The following is a 16,097-nucleotide window of genomic DNA, read 5'->3' as shown; positions in this document are numbered from 1 at the left end:
ATTTTATTGAATTTTGCATTTGTTAATGGTGAAGAATGGGGGTAGGACTTGACAAGCATAGGCTTCTTCCTATCCCTTTTCCAACGAGTCTAATGTGTATTATGTTGAAATTGGCTTTTGATTTTTAAAATTTATATATGTACATATATGTTATGTATATGTGTGTGTGTGTATATGTGTATATGTATGTATGTGTGTATGTATTTATGTATATATATATGTATATATATAATTTTCCTTTATTTAATCATTTTCATCTTTTCTTTTCTTCTTTTTTTTAATCGTTCGAAATAAAGATAAAGATAAAGATAAAGATAAAACTAAAACCTCATTGAAACGTACCGAATAGTGAAAGGCCTGGATAGAGTGGATGTGGAGAGGATGTTTCCACTAGTGGGAGAGTCTAGGGCCAGAGGGCCAGCATCTCTGGGGAAAAAAGATGGGTGGCGTTTCCGATCGGGACCCTCCTTCAGACTGAAAATAGAGGGGGAGAGGGAGGGGAAGGGGGAGGGGGAGGGAACTGGGGGTGGGAAAAGACCAGAACAAAGCACAACCCTTCTGAGCCTAAACGATTACTGGCCCTACTTACAGCATCATTTGTTTTAGTAGCTGTTTTTCATTCAATTGGACTTTACCCGAGGAATTATATATGCTCCTCGTAAATAAATATAGGGCGGATTTAGTGTCGCTCATTAAAAAGTGGAAGCTTTGGAGAGGGTGCAGATGAGGTGGACCAGAATGCTGAGGGTAGACACTAAGTGCTGGAGTAACTCAGCAGGTCAGGCAGCATCTCTGGAGGAAATGGAAGGGTGACGTTTCGGGTCGGGACCCTTCTCCAGACTGAAAGGGAAGGGGGAAGGAGGTAGGAAAAGGCCAGAAAAAAAGCAGGGCCGGCAACAGATGACCAAGGAAGGGTGGAGTCCACAATGGCCCATTGTGGGCTGGGGAAGAGGTGATCATGAAGGCATACAAGGATGCGGACAGTGGAACTAGGAGGACAACTAGGGTGGGGGAGGGGAGGTGGGGGGGGGAGTGAATGCAGGGGTTACTTTGTTAGATACAGGGATGCAAATATTGGAACTAGTGGGATGACTAGGGTGTGGGAAGTGGGGGGGGGGGGGGGGGAGATAGAGAATTCAGGGGTTACTAGAAATGAGATAAATCACCGTATTGCAGGATTGTAAGCTGTCCCTGCTTACAAGTACAAGGTTATTGACATGTACATTGTGCGTTACTTCAGACGCTGAAACACATCTTCACGCATATCACGGAATCCAACGTGGCCGACATCATCATCTCACTCATCGTTATGGGCGTTGTGTTCGTCGTGAAGGAAATTAATGATCGATTCAAGTCCAAGCTCCCTGTGCCAATACCCATTGAGGTTATCATGGTGAGTAGGGGCCGTCCACTTGTACTTTGCAACCTTCACAACTCACAACAGCTGTAGAGTGCCCCGGTCAAGCCATTAGCCTTTAGCCGTAGGACGTCACAGTGGCGCAGTGGTAGAGTTGCTGCCTTACAGCGCCAGAGACTCGGGTTTGATCCTGACTATGGGTGCTGCCTGTGTGGAGTTTGTACGTTCTCCCCGTGACCTGTGTGGGTTTTTCCTGGTTTCCGGTTTCCCCCCACATTACAAAGACATACAGGTTTGTAGGTTAATTGGCTTTGGTAAAAATTGTAAATTGTCCCAAGTATGTAGGCTAGTGTTAGTGTACAGGGATCGCTGGTCAGCACCAAACCGGTGGGCTGAAGGGCTGTTTCCATGCTGTAACTCTAATCTTTAAACATAGTTGATCTGTATTTAAGGTCTATATCTATTTTTGTTCCCTTGTCCCTTTTAAAATTCAGCTAATGATACTCGTGTTTTGACAATTTCACAATTCTACCTCGATAGCACTATGGGTGCTGAGTTTGGATTTCTTATAAGCAATCCCTGGCAATATTACTGGCAATCCCTGACTTACTGCTCCCTCTCTCACAGAGTCATAGAGTCATACAGTGTGGAAATAGGCCTTTTGGCCCAGCTTGCCCACACCGGCCAACATGTCCCATCTACACGTCCCACCTGCCTGTGTTTGGCCCATATCCCTCTAAACCTGACTTATCCATGTACCTGTCTAATTGTTTCTTAAACGTTGTGATAGTCTCTGCCTTAACTACCTTCTGTGGCAGCTCATTCCATACACCCACCATCCTTTGCATGAAAAGGTTACTCCTCAGATTGCAATAAAATCTTTCCCCCCTTACCTCTAGTTCTCAATCCCCTACTCTGGGCAAGAGACTCTGTGTGTCTACACAATCTATTCCTCTCATGATTTTATATACCTCCATAAGACAACCCATCACAGTCCAATATATCTTATCTTTTCAAACCAATCCTTTGTAACTCTCTCACTGTGGTATGGTGGCGCAGCAGTAGACTTGCTGCCTGACAGCGCTTTCAGCGCCAGAGACCCGGGTTCGATCCCAACTAAGAGTGCTGTCTGTATGGAGTTTTGCACGTTCTCCCCTTGACCTTGTGAATTTTCTTCGAGATCTTTGGTTTCTTCCAACACTCCAAAGACGTACAGTTTGTAGGTGAATTGGCTTGGATCGGTCCGAGTCAGCATGGATTTACGATGGGGAAATCATGCCTGACTAATCTTCTGGAATTTTTTGAGGATGTAACTAGGAAAATGGACAAGGGAGAGCCAGTGGATGTAGTGTTCCTGGACTTCTAGAAAGCATTTGATAAGGTACTACATAGGAGATTAGTGGGTAGAATTAGGGCACATGATATTGGGGGTAGGGTGCTGACATGGATAGAAAATTGGTTGGCAGACAGGAAACAAAGAGTAGGGATTAACGGATCCCTTTCAGAATGGCAGGCAGTGACTAGTGGGGTACCACAAGGCTCAGTGCTGGGACTGCAGCTATTTACAATATACATTAATGATCTAGATGAAGGGATTAAAAGTAACATTAGCAAATTAGATGACACAAAGTTGTGTGGCAGTGTGAACTGTGAAGAGGATGCTATGTGGATGCAGGGTGGGTGAGTGGGCAGATGCATGGCAGATGCAGTTTAATGTGGATTAATGTGAGGTTATTCGCTTTGGTGGCAAAAATAGGAAGGCAGATTATCATCTAAATGGTGTCAAATTGGGAAAAGGGGAAGTTAAACGAGATCTGGGTGTCCTTGTTCAGCAGTCGCTGAAAGTAAGCACGCAGGTACAGCAGGCAGTGAAGAAAGCGAATGGCATGTTGGCCTTCATAACAAGAGGAGTTTAGTATAGGAGCAAAGAGGTCCTACTGCAATTGTACAGGACCCTAGTGAGACCACACCTGGAGTATTGTGTGCCGTTTTCGTCTCCAAATTTGAGGAAGAACATTCTTGCTATAGACGGAGTGCAGCGTAGATTTACCAGGTTAATTCTCGAGATGGCGGAACTGTCATATGCTGATGAATGGAGTGGCTAGTCTTGTATACTCTGTAATTTAGAAGTTTGAGAGGGGACCTTATTGAAACACTAGACTAAGTGAGACCCGTTGGGACCCTCTCACATGGGGGACCTGGTCCCCAATGCAACCTGTTGCCCAACGCAATGTTCCACCACTCACACATAGCCCCCAACTGTGCATGCGCGGCTCATTTCCCCTCATCCCTAGCACTCCCTCCCCCTCCTCTTCACCCTCCCTTTTCTTTACCCTCTCCTCCCCTCCCCCAATCCCTCCCTCACCTCTCCCTCCTTCTCCTTTCCCCAACCCTCAGTCATTCCCTCCCTCCCTCCATCCATAAAAAACAGCACCTGCAGTTCCTTCCTCCACAGGTCATTCATTGTTCGCTGTGGTTTAGATCCCGTTGACTTGACGATTGAACCAGTTTGCATCGTGTGTGTGTGTGTGTGTGGGTGTGTGTGGGTGTGTGTGTGTGTGTGTGGGTGTGTGTGAGTGTGTGTGTGTGCGTGTGGGTGTGTGTGGGTGTGTATGTGGGTGTGTGTGGGTATGTGGGTGTGTGTGAGTGTGTATGTATGTGTGTGTGTGTGAGTGTGAGTGTGTGTGTGTGTGTGGGTGGGTGTGTGTGTGTGTGTGTGTGTGTGTGTGTGTGTGTGTGTGTGTGTGTGTGGGTGTGTGTGTGTGTGGGTGTGGGTGTGTGTGTGTGTGTGTGTGTGTGTGTGTGTGTGTGTGTGTGTGTGTGTGTCTGTCTCAAACTCTGCGCAAATTGTTCGGTCACCCTGGGGGGACGAGTAGACGGGACCGCCATTGCTGCAGAGGGCGGGCGGGCGGGGGAGGGGGGTGAGTGATGAGGGAGAGACAGACGGGACCAGGGCCTCCACTGACGTCTGCGAGTATTGGGCATTGTGACATCACACGATGGAACGAATCAAAAGGCAGAATGGCAGCCGGAAGGCAGCCAGACGGCAGGCGGCAGGCACAGAGTTTTAATAGTAGATAGATAGATAGATAGATAGATAGATAGATAGATAGATAGATAGATAGATAGATAGATAGATAGATAGATAGATAGATAGATAGATAGATAGATAGATAGATAGATAGATAGATAGATAGATAGATATAAGATTATTAAGGGACTGGACACGCTAGAGGCAGGAAACATGTTCCCGATGTTGGGGGAGTCCAGAACCAGGGGCCACAGTTTAAGAATAAGGGGGAAGCTATGTAGAATAGAGATGAGGAAACACTTTTTCACCCAGAGAGTTGTGGGTCTGTGGAATTCTCTGCCTCAGGAGGCGGTGGAGGCCTGTTCTCTGGATGCTTTCAAGAGAGAGTTAGATAGAACTTAAAGATAGCGGTGTCAGGGGATATGGGGAGGAGGCAGGAACGGGGTACTGATTGTGGATGATCACATTGAATGACGGTGCTGGCTCGAAGGGCCGAATGGCCTACTCCTGCACCTATTGTCTATTGTCTATTCTATAAATGTAAATTGTTAATGTGCGGGAATTACTGGTCGCCGTGGACTTGGCGGGCTGAAGGCAGCGGGTTGCCGCGCTGTATCTCTAAACTAAATAAACTAAACTGTGGTTTGTTCAGAGATTTATAGAGATGAGTTGGAGGCACCAACCAGGGTATAATGGTCACCAGAGAGCAGTTCGTCAATGTTGTAAATGCCTCAGATAGAATTACATTTATCTGTAGCAATTTCCTTATCACTGGAGATAAGTTAGTTTGGCTTTGTAATTAACTTACACACCAAGTGGTACAATTACAGCTATTGTACATGGCAAAATCAATTATTTCACAAGATTACAAAGAATGTGGAGGGTTAGAGTTGAAGGTGCTGTATCTCATTTATTGCACCTTGTAATCTGCTGGATCCGTATAAATTCCAGTTGGAAACGTCTGCCTTGGAATTGTTCCATAGTGTTTTTGTTAAATCAGTGGTTATATGTTACACCAAAGCTGGTATTGAAGATGGCTTGGCAAGCCAGGGTGACACAGTGGCACAGCTGGTAGACCTGTTGTAGACCAGCTACAGAGACTGTTCAATCCTGACCTCGGGTGCAATCTGTGTGGAGTTTGTACGTTCTCCCAGTGACTGAATGGGTTTCTTCCAGGTGCTTGTGTTTCCGCCCACATCCTAAACACGTGCAGGTCTGTGGGTTAAGTGGCCTCTGTAAATTGGTCCTAGTTTGCAGGGAGTGGATATGAAAGTGGCATAGCATGGAACTAGTCGGCACAGACTCGGTGGCTGCAGTGTCTGTTTGCATGCTGAATCTTTACACTAAACCAAACTAAATGAGTTGTGAGATGCAGGGTTATCAGCCTTCTCTGAATGTTCCTTGGTGACATCTGTGACAGATTCAGCCCACAGTTTCCCAGTCACACAGCACAGAAAACCCCCTTTGGTATAACTGCTCCATGCTGACCAAGTCCCACTTGCTTGCATTTGGCCTATATCCCTCTAAACCTCTTATCCATGTACCTGTCGACATATCTTATAAATGCTGTTACAGTATCTGCCCCAACTACCTCCTCCAACATCCTGGTCTATACACCCACACTAAGTGAAAAGGTTTCCCCTCAGGTAAACATTTCCCCTCTCACCTGAAAGCCGTGTCCTCTGGTTCTTGATTCCCCTACTCTAGGGGAAAGACTATGCATTTATCCTATGTATTCCCCTCATGATCTAGTACACTATAAGATCACCCTTCAGCCTCCTGCGCTCCAAGGAATAGAGAGCTCATCATGATGCAAGTGGGGGTGGAGAGACTGTGGAACAGCAAGTGGAATTAGACAGCCAGAGTCCTTCTCCCAGGGAGGCAATGGCAAAGTAGAGGGTACACAGTCTTTCCTTTTTTGTACCAAAAATAACTGTAGTCAATTATTACAAGAATAATATGTACAATGCAAAACAATACCAACAAACCCACCAGCATAGTACAAAGTCAAACAGATATTCTTAACTAACAAATACACTCTTTATTAAACAGCTATGTTACAATCATTGTTAAGGAAAGAACCCCCCGCAGTGCCCAGCAGTCCCTCTCTAACACCACCCGGGTACAGACATAACCCCGGGATAAGAGGCGGGCAGCCGGCTCGGGCAGAGTCCTCCACCGCCTGGCGCAGTGACGGTGGAGGGCCAGGCCCAGGAGCAACCCAACCAGCACATCTTCACCCCTACCCTTTCCCCTACACACAGGGTGTCCAAAGATGAGGAGGGTGGGTGTGAAGTGCGGACAGAAGGCAAGGAGCAGTCCCTTTAGATATTGGAATAGGGGCTGCAGCCTCGCACACTCCATGCAGACTTGGAACACAGACTCGTCCAGCCCGCAAAAATAGAGGGGAGATAGTCTTTCACCAAGGAATGCAACATCAAACAGGAGAAGGCACAGCTACTAGATGAGAGTATAAGTTGTGTACAGCAACCAGTGCCCTGGTGCAGATTCCCACTGAAGTCCCATTTAATATGCCTCACCTCACGTTCTATGGAGCATAGGTACAAAGGAAGTTTATTGGTGAGCTGCGCGAGATAAACTAACAGTTGAATGCATGAAACTAGAAAAGAAAAAGCTGACCCGCTGAGTTACTCCAGCACTTTGTGACCATTTTTTGTTAACCAGCATCTGCAGTTTAGTTTAGTTTAGCTTAGAGATACAGCGCAGAAACAAGCCCTTCGACCCACCGAGTCCACGCCGACCAGCGATCCCCGCCCGCTAACACTATCCTACCACACTAGGGACAATTGACAAATTTTTTTATCAAACCAATTAACCTACAAAACCTGTACGTCTTTGGAGTGTGGAAACCGGAGACCCTGGAGAAAACCCACACAGTCACGGGGAGAACATGGAAACATAGGAACATAGGAACATAGAAAATAGGTGCAGGAGTAGGCCATTCAGCCCTTCAAGCCTGCACCGCCATTCAATATGATCATGGCTGATCATCCAACTCGGTATCCTGTACCTGTCTTCTCTCCATACCCCCTGATCCCTTTAGCCACAAGGGCCAAATCTAACTCCCTCTTAAATATAGCCAATGAACTGGCCTCAACTACCTTCTGTGGCAGAGAATTCCACAGATTCACCACTCTCTGTGTGAAATTTTTTTCTCTCATCTCGGTCCTAAAAGACTTCCCCCTTATCCTTAAACTGTGACCCCTTATTCTGGACTTCCCCGACATCGAGAACAATCTTCCTGCATCTGGCCTGTCCAACCCCTTAAGAATTTTGTAAGTTTCTATACGATCCCCCCTCAACGTACAAACTCGGTACACACTGCACCTGTAGTCAGGATCGAGCCCGGGTCTCTGGCGCTGTAAGGCAGCAACTCTACTGCTGGGCCACTGTGCCACCCTTGTATAGTTCCTTGTATCTGCATTGGCAATTGTTGACTATTCTTCCTTACGTTACAGACAATAATCGCGACGGGTGTCTCCTACGGTTTTAACTTTGAAGAGACCTATAAAGTTGCCATTATTGGAAACCTACCCAGTGGGTCAGTGCCTCAGTTATACGTTTATAGAATTATACATTCATTGATCGCACAACGCAGAGAAATGTTCTTTCAGCCGAACTCATCCATGCTGACTGTCATGTCCGCCTGCACCAATCCCAAATGCCTGGATTAGGTCCATAACATAAGTTCAGGAGCAGAATTAGGCCAATCGGCCCATGAAGTCTACACCGCTATTCAATCAAGGCTGATCTATCTTTGCCTCTCAACCCCATTCTCCTGCCTTCTCCCCATAGTCCCTGACACCCGTACTCATCAAGAATTTGTCAATCTCGGCCTTCAAAATATCCATTGATTGCCTCCACAGCCGTCTGTGGCAATGAATTCCACAGATTCACCACCCTCTGACTAAAGAAACTCCCTCTCATCTCCTTCCTAAAGGAACATCCTTTTATTCTGAGTTTGTGCCCTCTGGTCCTAGACTCTCCCACTAGTGGAAACACTCTCGCCACATCCATTCCATCAAAATTGCTCACAAATGCTGCCTGACCAGCACGTTATGAAGCCTCAGCATTATGTTCCTGATTATTTATCATTTATGATTTATTATTGTTATTGTGTCCAATGTGCCTGTAAAGCTGCAGCAGTGATTGAGTGATTAAAAGATCCAGCATGGAAAGAGGCCCTTCAGTCCACTGAGACCTGGCTGACCATCGATCACCCGTCTACACTAGTTCCATGTTATCCCACTTCTGCAGCTATTGTCTACACACTGGGGAAATCGACAGAGGACAATTAATGTACAAACCTCCGGTTCATCGTTGCAGTTCATATCCAGTGCATGTGACAAATGAAATCTCTTGAAAGTCTTGAAAGTCTAACTGCTGTTCCTGAAACGATGGCCAGGCCTTTTTAACCTTGTGCAGCGGTAGAGTTGCTGCCTTACAGCGCCAGAGACCCGGGTTCGATCCTGACTACGGGTGCTGTCTGTATGGAGTTTGCACGTTCTCCCCGTGACCTGCGTGGGTTTTCTCCGAGACCTTCGGTTTCCTCCCACACTCCAAAGGCGTACAGGTTTGTAGGTTAATTGGCTTGGTAAAATTGTAAATTGTCCCTAGTGTGTGTTGGATAGTGCTAGTGTATAGGGATCGCTGGTCGGCGCAGAGTCGGTGGGTCGAAGGGCATGTTTCCACTGTATCTTTAAACTAAACTAAACTAAAAACAACTCACGGAAGGGAAGGTCTGTGGTGAAGTGGATGGTGACGACAATGATGATGTGTGTTGCAGCTATCAGACGCCTCTGCCCCCCAACACCGCCGTCCTACAGCAGAGCTTCGGAGACGCCTTCTCAATTGCTATTGTTGGCTTTGCTGTTGCATTCTCAGTGGCCAAGGTTTACTCCATCAAACACGATTACGTTATCGATGGAAATCAGGTAGGCAACTAGAAGAGAGACAATGGCATACAACTTGGGCAGCGTGCGGGAGAAGGAGTGTCCGTGGGTGCTGGAAGAGTGGAGGAGGAGGGAGGATTACAGGGAGGTAGAGGGAGGGCAAGGCATCAGGAGAGGAGAAAGGGGGTCGCAGTGGTCAGTCAGCCTGCATGTGGGGAGAGTGAGGCTGACAGTGGTGAGGGGAAGCTAGTGACAGGAGGAAGAGGAAGGGAAGAGGTGGTGAGGGGTGTTTGCGGGAGTGGTTGGTGTTAGGGAGGGGGAGTGGATATGGGGAGATGGTGGGTGAGGGATGGTGGTGCCCGGACATGAAGGTTCCAGCTGAGGGGGAGATACTGGGGGAGGGGTCGGGGAGAGGGAGGGATTGGGATGGGGTTGGGGAGAGGGAGGGGTTGTGTAGAGAATGGGGAGGGGGTAGGTGGGGAGGGGTTGGGCAAGGAGAGGAGAGGGAAGGGGGGTTGGTGGGGGAGGGTTGGGGAGGGGGAGAGGTTGTGTAGGGATTAGGGAGGGGGAGGTGGGGTAGGGTTCAGCAGGGCGAGGGGGAGATGCTGGGGAAGAGGTAGGGGTTGGGCATGGAGGCAGGAGAGGGATGGGTTGGGGAGGGGTTGGGGAGGGAGGAGGGGAGGTGGGGCAGGTAAGGGGTTCAGGATGGCAGTTGGTGACACTGACCAGTCCTTGTGTCATTGCTGTGGGAGGATGAGTTTGAGGTGGCGGATGGAGATGGCCATGAGTGTGTTTGTTACTTGGCCCGGCAGGAGCTGGTGGCATTCGGGATCAGCAACATGTTCTGTGGGGCGTTCCGGGGGTTTGCGGCCAGCACAGCCCTGTCCAGGACGGCAGTTCAGGAGAGCACCGGCGGCAAGACCCAGGTACCTCATTTACCCCCCCCCCCCCCCCCCCATCCTGCCCTCTCCTTGGCCCACACCTCCTCTCAGAGGGCAGAGCAACACTAGTGGGGAGAGGAACAAGGCCAGGGGGAGGGTGATGAGCACTTCATCACAAATGTAGGGAAGTGGGGGGAGGGGGGGGGGGGGGGGGGGATAGTGGACAGGTTACAGTAGACACAGCAAAGCTGGGCGGATGGGGGATGACGGGGTACAAAGGATCACAAGGATAGAGATGAAGCCAGATCATATGACAATTCACCATATTACCATATAACAATTACAGCACGGAAACAGGCCATCTCGGCCCTTCTAGTCCGTGCCGAACACTTATTCTCCCCTAGTCCCATCTACCTGCGCTCAGACCATAACCCTCCATTCCTTTCCCGTCCATATAACTATCCAATTTATTTTTAAATGATAAAATCGAACTTGCCTCCACCACTTCCACTGGAAGCTCATTCCACACAGCTACCACTCTCTGAGTAAAGGAGTTCCCCCTCATGTTACCCCTAAACTTCTGTCCCTTAATTCTCAAGTCATGTCCTCTTGTTTGAATCTTCCCGACTCTCAGTGGGAAAAGCTTATCCACGTCAACTCTGTCTATCCCTCTCATCATTTTAAAGACCTCTATCAAGTCCCCCCTTAATCTTCTGCGCTCCAAAGAATAAAGACCTAACTTGTTCAACCTTTCTCTGTAACTTAGTTGCTGAAACCCAGGCAACATTCTAGAAAATCTCCTCTGTCCTCTCTCTATTTTGTTGACATCCTTCCTATAATTAGGCGACCAAAATTGTACACCATACTCCAGAATTGGCCTCACCAATGCCTTGTACAATTTTAACATTACATCCTAACTTCTATTATCAATGCTCTGATTTATAAAGGCCAGCACACCAAAAGCTTTCTTTACCACCCTATCTACATGAGATTCCACCTTCAGGGAACTGTGCACAGTTATTCCTAGATCCCTCTGTTCAACTGCATTCCTCAATTCACTACCATTTACCATGTACGTCCTATTTTGATTTGTCCTGCCAAGATGTAGCACCTCACACTTATCAGCATTAAACTCCATCTGCCATCTTTCAGCCCACTCTTCCAAATGGCCTAAATCTCTCTGTAGACTTTGAAAATCTACTTCATTATCCACAACACCACCTATCTTAGTATCATCTGCATACTTACTAATCCAATTTACCACACCATCATCCAGATCATTGATGTACATGACAACCAACAGTGGACCCAACACAGATCCCTGTGGCACCCCACTAGTCACTGGCCTCCAACCTGACAAACAGCCATCCACCATTACTCTCTGGCATTTCGCATTCAGCCATTGTTGAATCCATCTTGCTACTCCACCATTAATACCCAACAATTGAACCTTCTTAACCAACCTTCCATGAGGAACCTTGTCAAAGGCCTTACTGAAGTCCATATAGATAACATCCACTGCTTTACCCTCATCAATTTCCCGAGTAACCTCTTCAAAAAATTCAAGAAGATTAGTCAAACATGACCTTCCAGGCACAAATCCATGTTGACTGTTCCTAATCAGATCCTGTTTATCCAGATGCTTATATATATTATCTCTAAGTATCCTTTCCATTAATTTTCCCACCACTGACGTCAAACTAACAGGTCTATAATTGCTAGGTTTACTCTTAGTTCAGTTGTTTTTTTGGGGGGTCATGTTGCAGTTGGCGGAAGAACGGTTGATGGAATTTAATACAGAGAAATGTGAGGTGTTGTATTTTGGGATATCTAACAAGGGCAGGACCTACACAGTGAATGATAGGCCTCTGAGTAGTGTTGTAGAGCAGAGGGATCTAGGAGTACAGGTGCATGGTTCCACGAATCGCAGGTAGATAAGGTGGTCAAAAGGCTTTTGGCACATTGGCTTTCATCAGTATTGAGAAGAGAAATTGGGAGGTCATGTTGCAGTTGTATAAGACATTGGTGCATTTAGACCACTTTGTTCAGTTCTTGGCACCATGTTGCAGGAAAGATGTTGTCAAGCTGGAAAGGGTACTGAGAAGATTCACGAGGATGTTGCCTGCACTTGAGGGCCTGAGCTATAGGGAGAGGTCGAGCAGGCTGGAGCACAGGAGGACGAGGGGTGATATTATAGAGGTGTACATAATCCAGAGAGGTATAGATCGGGTAGACGCAGAGTCTCTTGCCCAGAGTGGGAGAATCGAGAACTAGAGGACATAGGTTTAATGTGAAGGGGGAAAGATTAGTAGGAACCTGGGGGTAACTTTTTCACACAAAGGGTGGTGAGTGTATGGAATGAGCAGCCAGAGGAGGTAGTTGAGGTTAGGACTATCGCAATGCTTAAGAAACATTTGGACAGGTACATGGATAGGACAGGTTCATGGATAGGACAGGTTCAGCGGGATATGGGCTAAACGCAGGCTGGTGGGACTAGTGTCGATGGGACATGTTGGTCGGTGTGGGCAAGCTTTCTATGCGGTATCACTATGACTCTAAGTACTGTCTGTTTGAGCTGTCTGGGCAGGGGAAGTAGCGTCCTAAGCAACTTCCTTAGAAGGCTTAGGAAGTTTGGCATGTCTGCGACAACTCTCACCAACTTCTACAGATGCGCCGTAGAAAGCATTTTATCGAGGTCGCAGCCCCGACCATTACGCAAACTAACCTCCCTTCCATTGACTGCATTTACACCTCACGCTGCCTCGGCAAGGCCAAGGATGAGTCGCACCCCGGCCACTCTCTCTTTTCCCCTCTCCCATCAGGCAAAATGTATAGAAGTGTGAAAAAGCACACCTCCAGATTCAGGGACAATTTCGTCCCAGTTGTTATCGGGCAACTGAATCATCCGACCACGGCCAGAGGCCGAAACGTTGCCTATTTCCTTCGCTCCATCGATGCTGCTGCACCCGCTGAGTTTCTCCAGCATTTTTGTCTACCTTCGATTGTCCAGCATCTGCAGTTCCTTCTTTCCATCAGAATGACCTCTTCTCTACCCACACAACCTCTCATTAGCCAGGTTCTCAGCATTCATTGACCAGTCCGTATTCACTGTAACCCTCTACCTTCTTCTCCCAGTCCACACCGCCTCCCATCTTTGTGTTGTCAGCAAAGGTCTATCCAGCACTCATTCACCCCTGGCCCGGGAGTGGAGCACAGTGCATGTTATTTGCTCGTTTACAGAGAGGCCCAAGTGGTCACCAGCTGTTAGTTTAACTCTGGTGGTGGAGTAGCAGCAAGAGTGAAACTAACAATGACATGTGAAGATAGTGTTGAATGTTGAGAATGCCTGTGTCTTGTTGTAGATCGCGGGCCTGTTGTCGGCTGTGATCGTGATGATTGTCACGCTGGCCATCGGCTTCCTACTGGCGCCTCTACCCAAGGTGAGGACCCGCACATCTCTGCACCACGATTATTCATCATGCGTTCCATTCATTGGCCAGTCCAAACAAGGGGAATCCATGAAGCACCGTTGAATGGCATATTTCTCATGACATAGGTCATTCGGCCCATCATCTATGTGCTACCCCCTAGAGCAATCCCATCAGTCCCCTCCTGTAGTTTAGTATAGAGATACAGCGCAGAAACAGGCCCTTCGGTCCACCATGTCCGCACCGCACACTAACACTATCCCACATACACTAGGGACAATTTACCGGTCACTTAATCTACAAACCTGTATGTCTTTGAAGTGTGGAGTGTACTCACCAACTTTCACGTTTACAGGACGTGGGGGGAACTGGAGCAAACTCCACAGGACTAATCCCGCCACAGTGCTGTCCACACACAGATCATTTTCAATATCTCCATGGAACGCTGCCCTTAACCCTCTCCCACCGCAAGTCTTCCCATATACTTTTTAGCTTAGAGATACAGCGCAGAAACAGGCCTTTAGGCCCACCGAGTCCACACTGACCAGCGGTCCCCATACATTAACACTATCCAACACAAACTGGGGACAATTGACATTTATACCAAGCCAATTAACATACAAACCTGCACGTCTTTGGAGTGTGGGAGGAAACTGAAGATCTCGGAGAAAACCCACGTGGTCTCGGGGAGAACGTACAAACTCCGTACAGACAGCACCCGTAGTCAGGATGGAATGCGGGTCTCCGGCGCTGCAAGTGCTGTAAGGCACTCTAGCGCTGCTCCGCGGAGTTGCCCAGAAGGCAGGACTCTCGCCTGGTCCATTGGAAGCACATTCCCACCGCTCTGATCTCCGAGGTTTTTAGGTCCTTCAGCGCTTTGAATTCAGCATCATCTTCCAGAATTCAGCAACCATCTACCATGGTTACAATCTTTGGCATGAATTCCCAGGGTCTTGTAACTGAATAAGATGTGACCTTCTGTAGAGTGTAAAGTTGCAGAGTCTGGCTTTACTAGGATACGTTTGGTCTTGCCAAATGAACCACTTCTACCTGATCCCAATGGTTCAATGGTGCTTTATTCGTCATATAGCCGTGCCAACCAGCGGTCCCCGCACACTAACACTATCTTACACACACTAGAGATAATTTACAATCATGCCAAACCAATTAACCTACAAACCTGCACGTCTTTGGAGTGTGGGAGGAAGCCGGAGCACCTGGAGAAAACCCATGCAGGTCACAGGGGGAACATACAAAGTCCGGGTCTCTGGTGCTGTAAGGCAGCAACTCTACCGCTGCACCATAGTATAATTGTAAATTGTCCCTAGTGTGTGTAGGATCGTTTTAGTGTGCGGGGATCGCTGGTCGGTGCGGACTGGGTGGCTGAAGGTCCTATTTCCGCGCTGTATCTCTAAACTAAACTAAACTATAAAAAGCCTGTACACTAGTTCTACGTTCTCCCTCTCTGCAAATTATTTACTCCTTCTCGACAAGTATTGTATTAGAATAAATGAAACTACATGATGTCTTGTGTAGTCCGTGAATAACTGTTTTATTTTCATCCCCTTGCAGTCAGTTCTCGGAGCAATTGTTATCGTTAATCTGAAGGGGATGTTAATGCAGTTCAGAGAAATTGTAGTCCTCTGGAAGAAAGACAAGTATGACTGCGTGAGTAATCTTGATAACTTCGTTCCCTATTGCTTGGCATCAGTCCTGTTCAATACCTCCCTCGTGATGGGATCAGACTGGGGGGGGGGGGGGATTATTCACAAGTGTGAGGTGTTGCACTTTGGGAGGTTGAATGTAAGGGGAGAATTCACAGTTAATGGCAAGACCCTTCACAGCATTGATAGCTCATAGAGTTCATAGCTCACTGCAGATGGCAGCACAAGTAGATAGGGTGGTAAAGAGTATTCTTGTCTTCATTGCTATGTGCATTAAATATAAGAGTCAGAAAGTCATGATGCAGCTCCATAGGACAGGTTAGGCTGCATTTGAAGTATTGCGTGCAGTTCTGGTCGCCCCTTTGCAGGAGAGATGTGGAGGCTTTGGAGAGGGTGCAGAGGAGCTTTACCTGAAATAGACACAAAATACTGGAGTAACTCAGTGTGTCAGGCAGCATCTCTGGAGAAAATGCATGGGGGACATTTCAGGTCGGGACCTTTCTTCAGACTGATTATAGTAGGGAGTCGGGGGGGAAACTGGAATTTAAAAAAAGGGCAAATCAGTGTCAGCAACATATGACCTCAGGCAAGTAGGTTCCCTGATAGACTGATGTTTGGATAGTGACAAGTGTCAGCTCACGAGGGATACACAACTGTAAATTGTGTAGCTGGTTTATTGTCTTTTAGTGAAGGAGGTGGGGGGGGGGGGATATAGGAGAGGGGAAACGGGGAGAGGAGGATGAAGGGAGGAAGTGGGGGGGGGGGAGGGAATTGAGGGGGCAGGAGGGAAGAGGGGGGTTGTAGAGGAGAAGAGGGAAGGGTA

General features: G+C 47.6%; 1 protein-coding gene across 1 annotated transcript in view; it reads left to right on the top strand.

The window, feature by feature from the left end:
- The window catches only part of slc26a3 (solute carrier family 26 member 3), a 46,157-nt gene that overhangs the window by 11,238 nt on the left and 18,822 nt on the right, over window positions 1-16,097 (top strand). The window contains exons 6-11 of the mRNA XM_033039366.1: window positions 1,241-1,393; window positions 7,868-7,950; window positions 9,196-9,343; window positions 10,114-10,227; window positions 13,545-13,622; window positions 15,183-15,278. Coding sequence (XP_032895257.1) covers window positions 1,241-1,393; window positions 7,868-7,950; window positions 9,196-9,343; window positions 10,114-10,227; window positions 13,545-13,622; window positions 15,183-15,278 — 672 coding nt within the window. The remainder of the gene's footprint in view (window positions 1-1,240; window positions 1,394-7,867; window positions 7,951-9,195; window positions 9,344-10,113; window positions 10,228-13,544; window positions 13,623-15,182; window positions 15,279-16,097) is intronic.

Source organism: Amblyraja radiata, chromosome 21 (assembly GCF_010909765.2).
Source record: "Amblyraja radiata isolate CabotCenter1 chromosome 21, sAmbRad1.1.pri, whole genome shotgun sequence".
Taxonomy (NCBI): domain Eukaryota; kingdom Metazoa; phylum Chordata; class Chondrichthyes; order Rajiformes; family Rajidae; genus Amblyraja; species Amblyraja radiata.
This window is presented reverse-complemented; position numbering and strand designations above follow the sequence as displayed.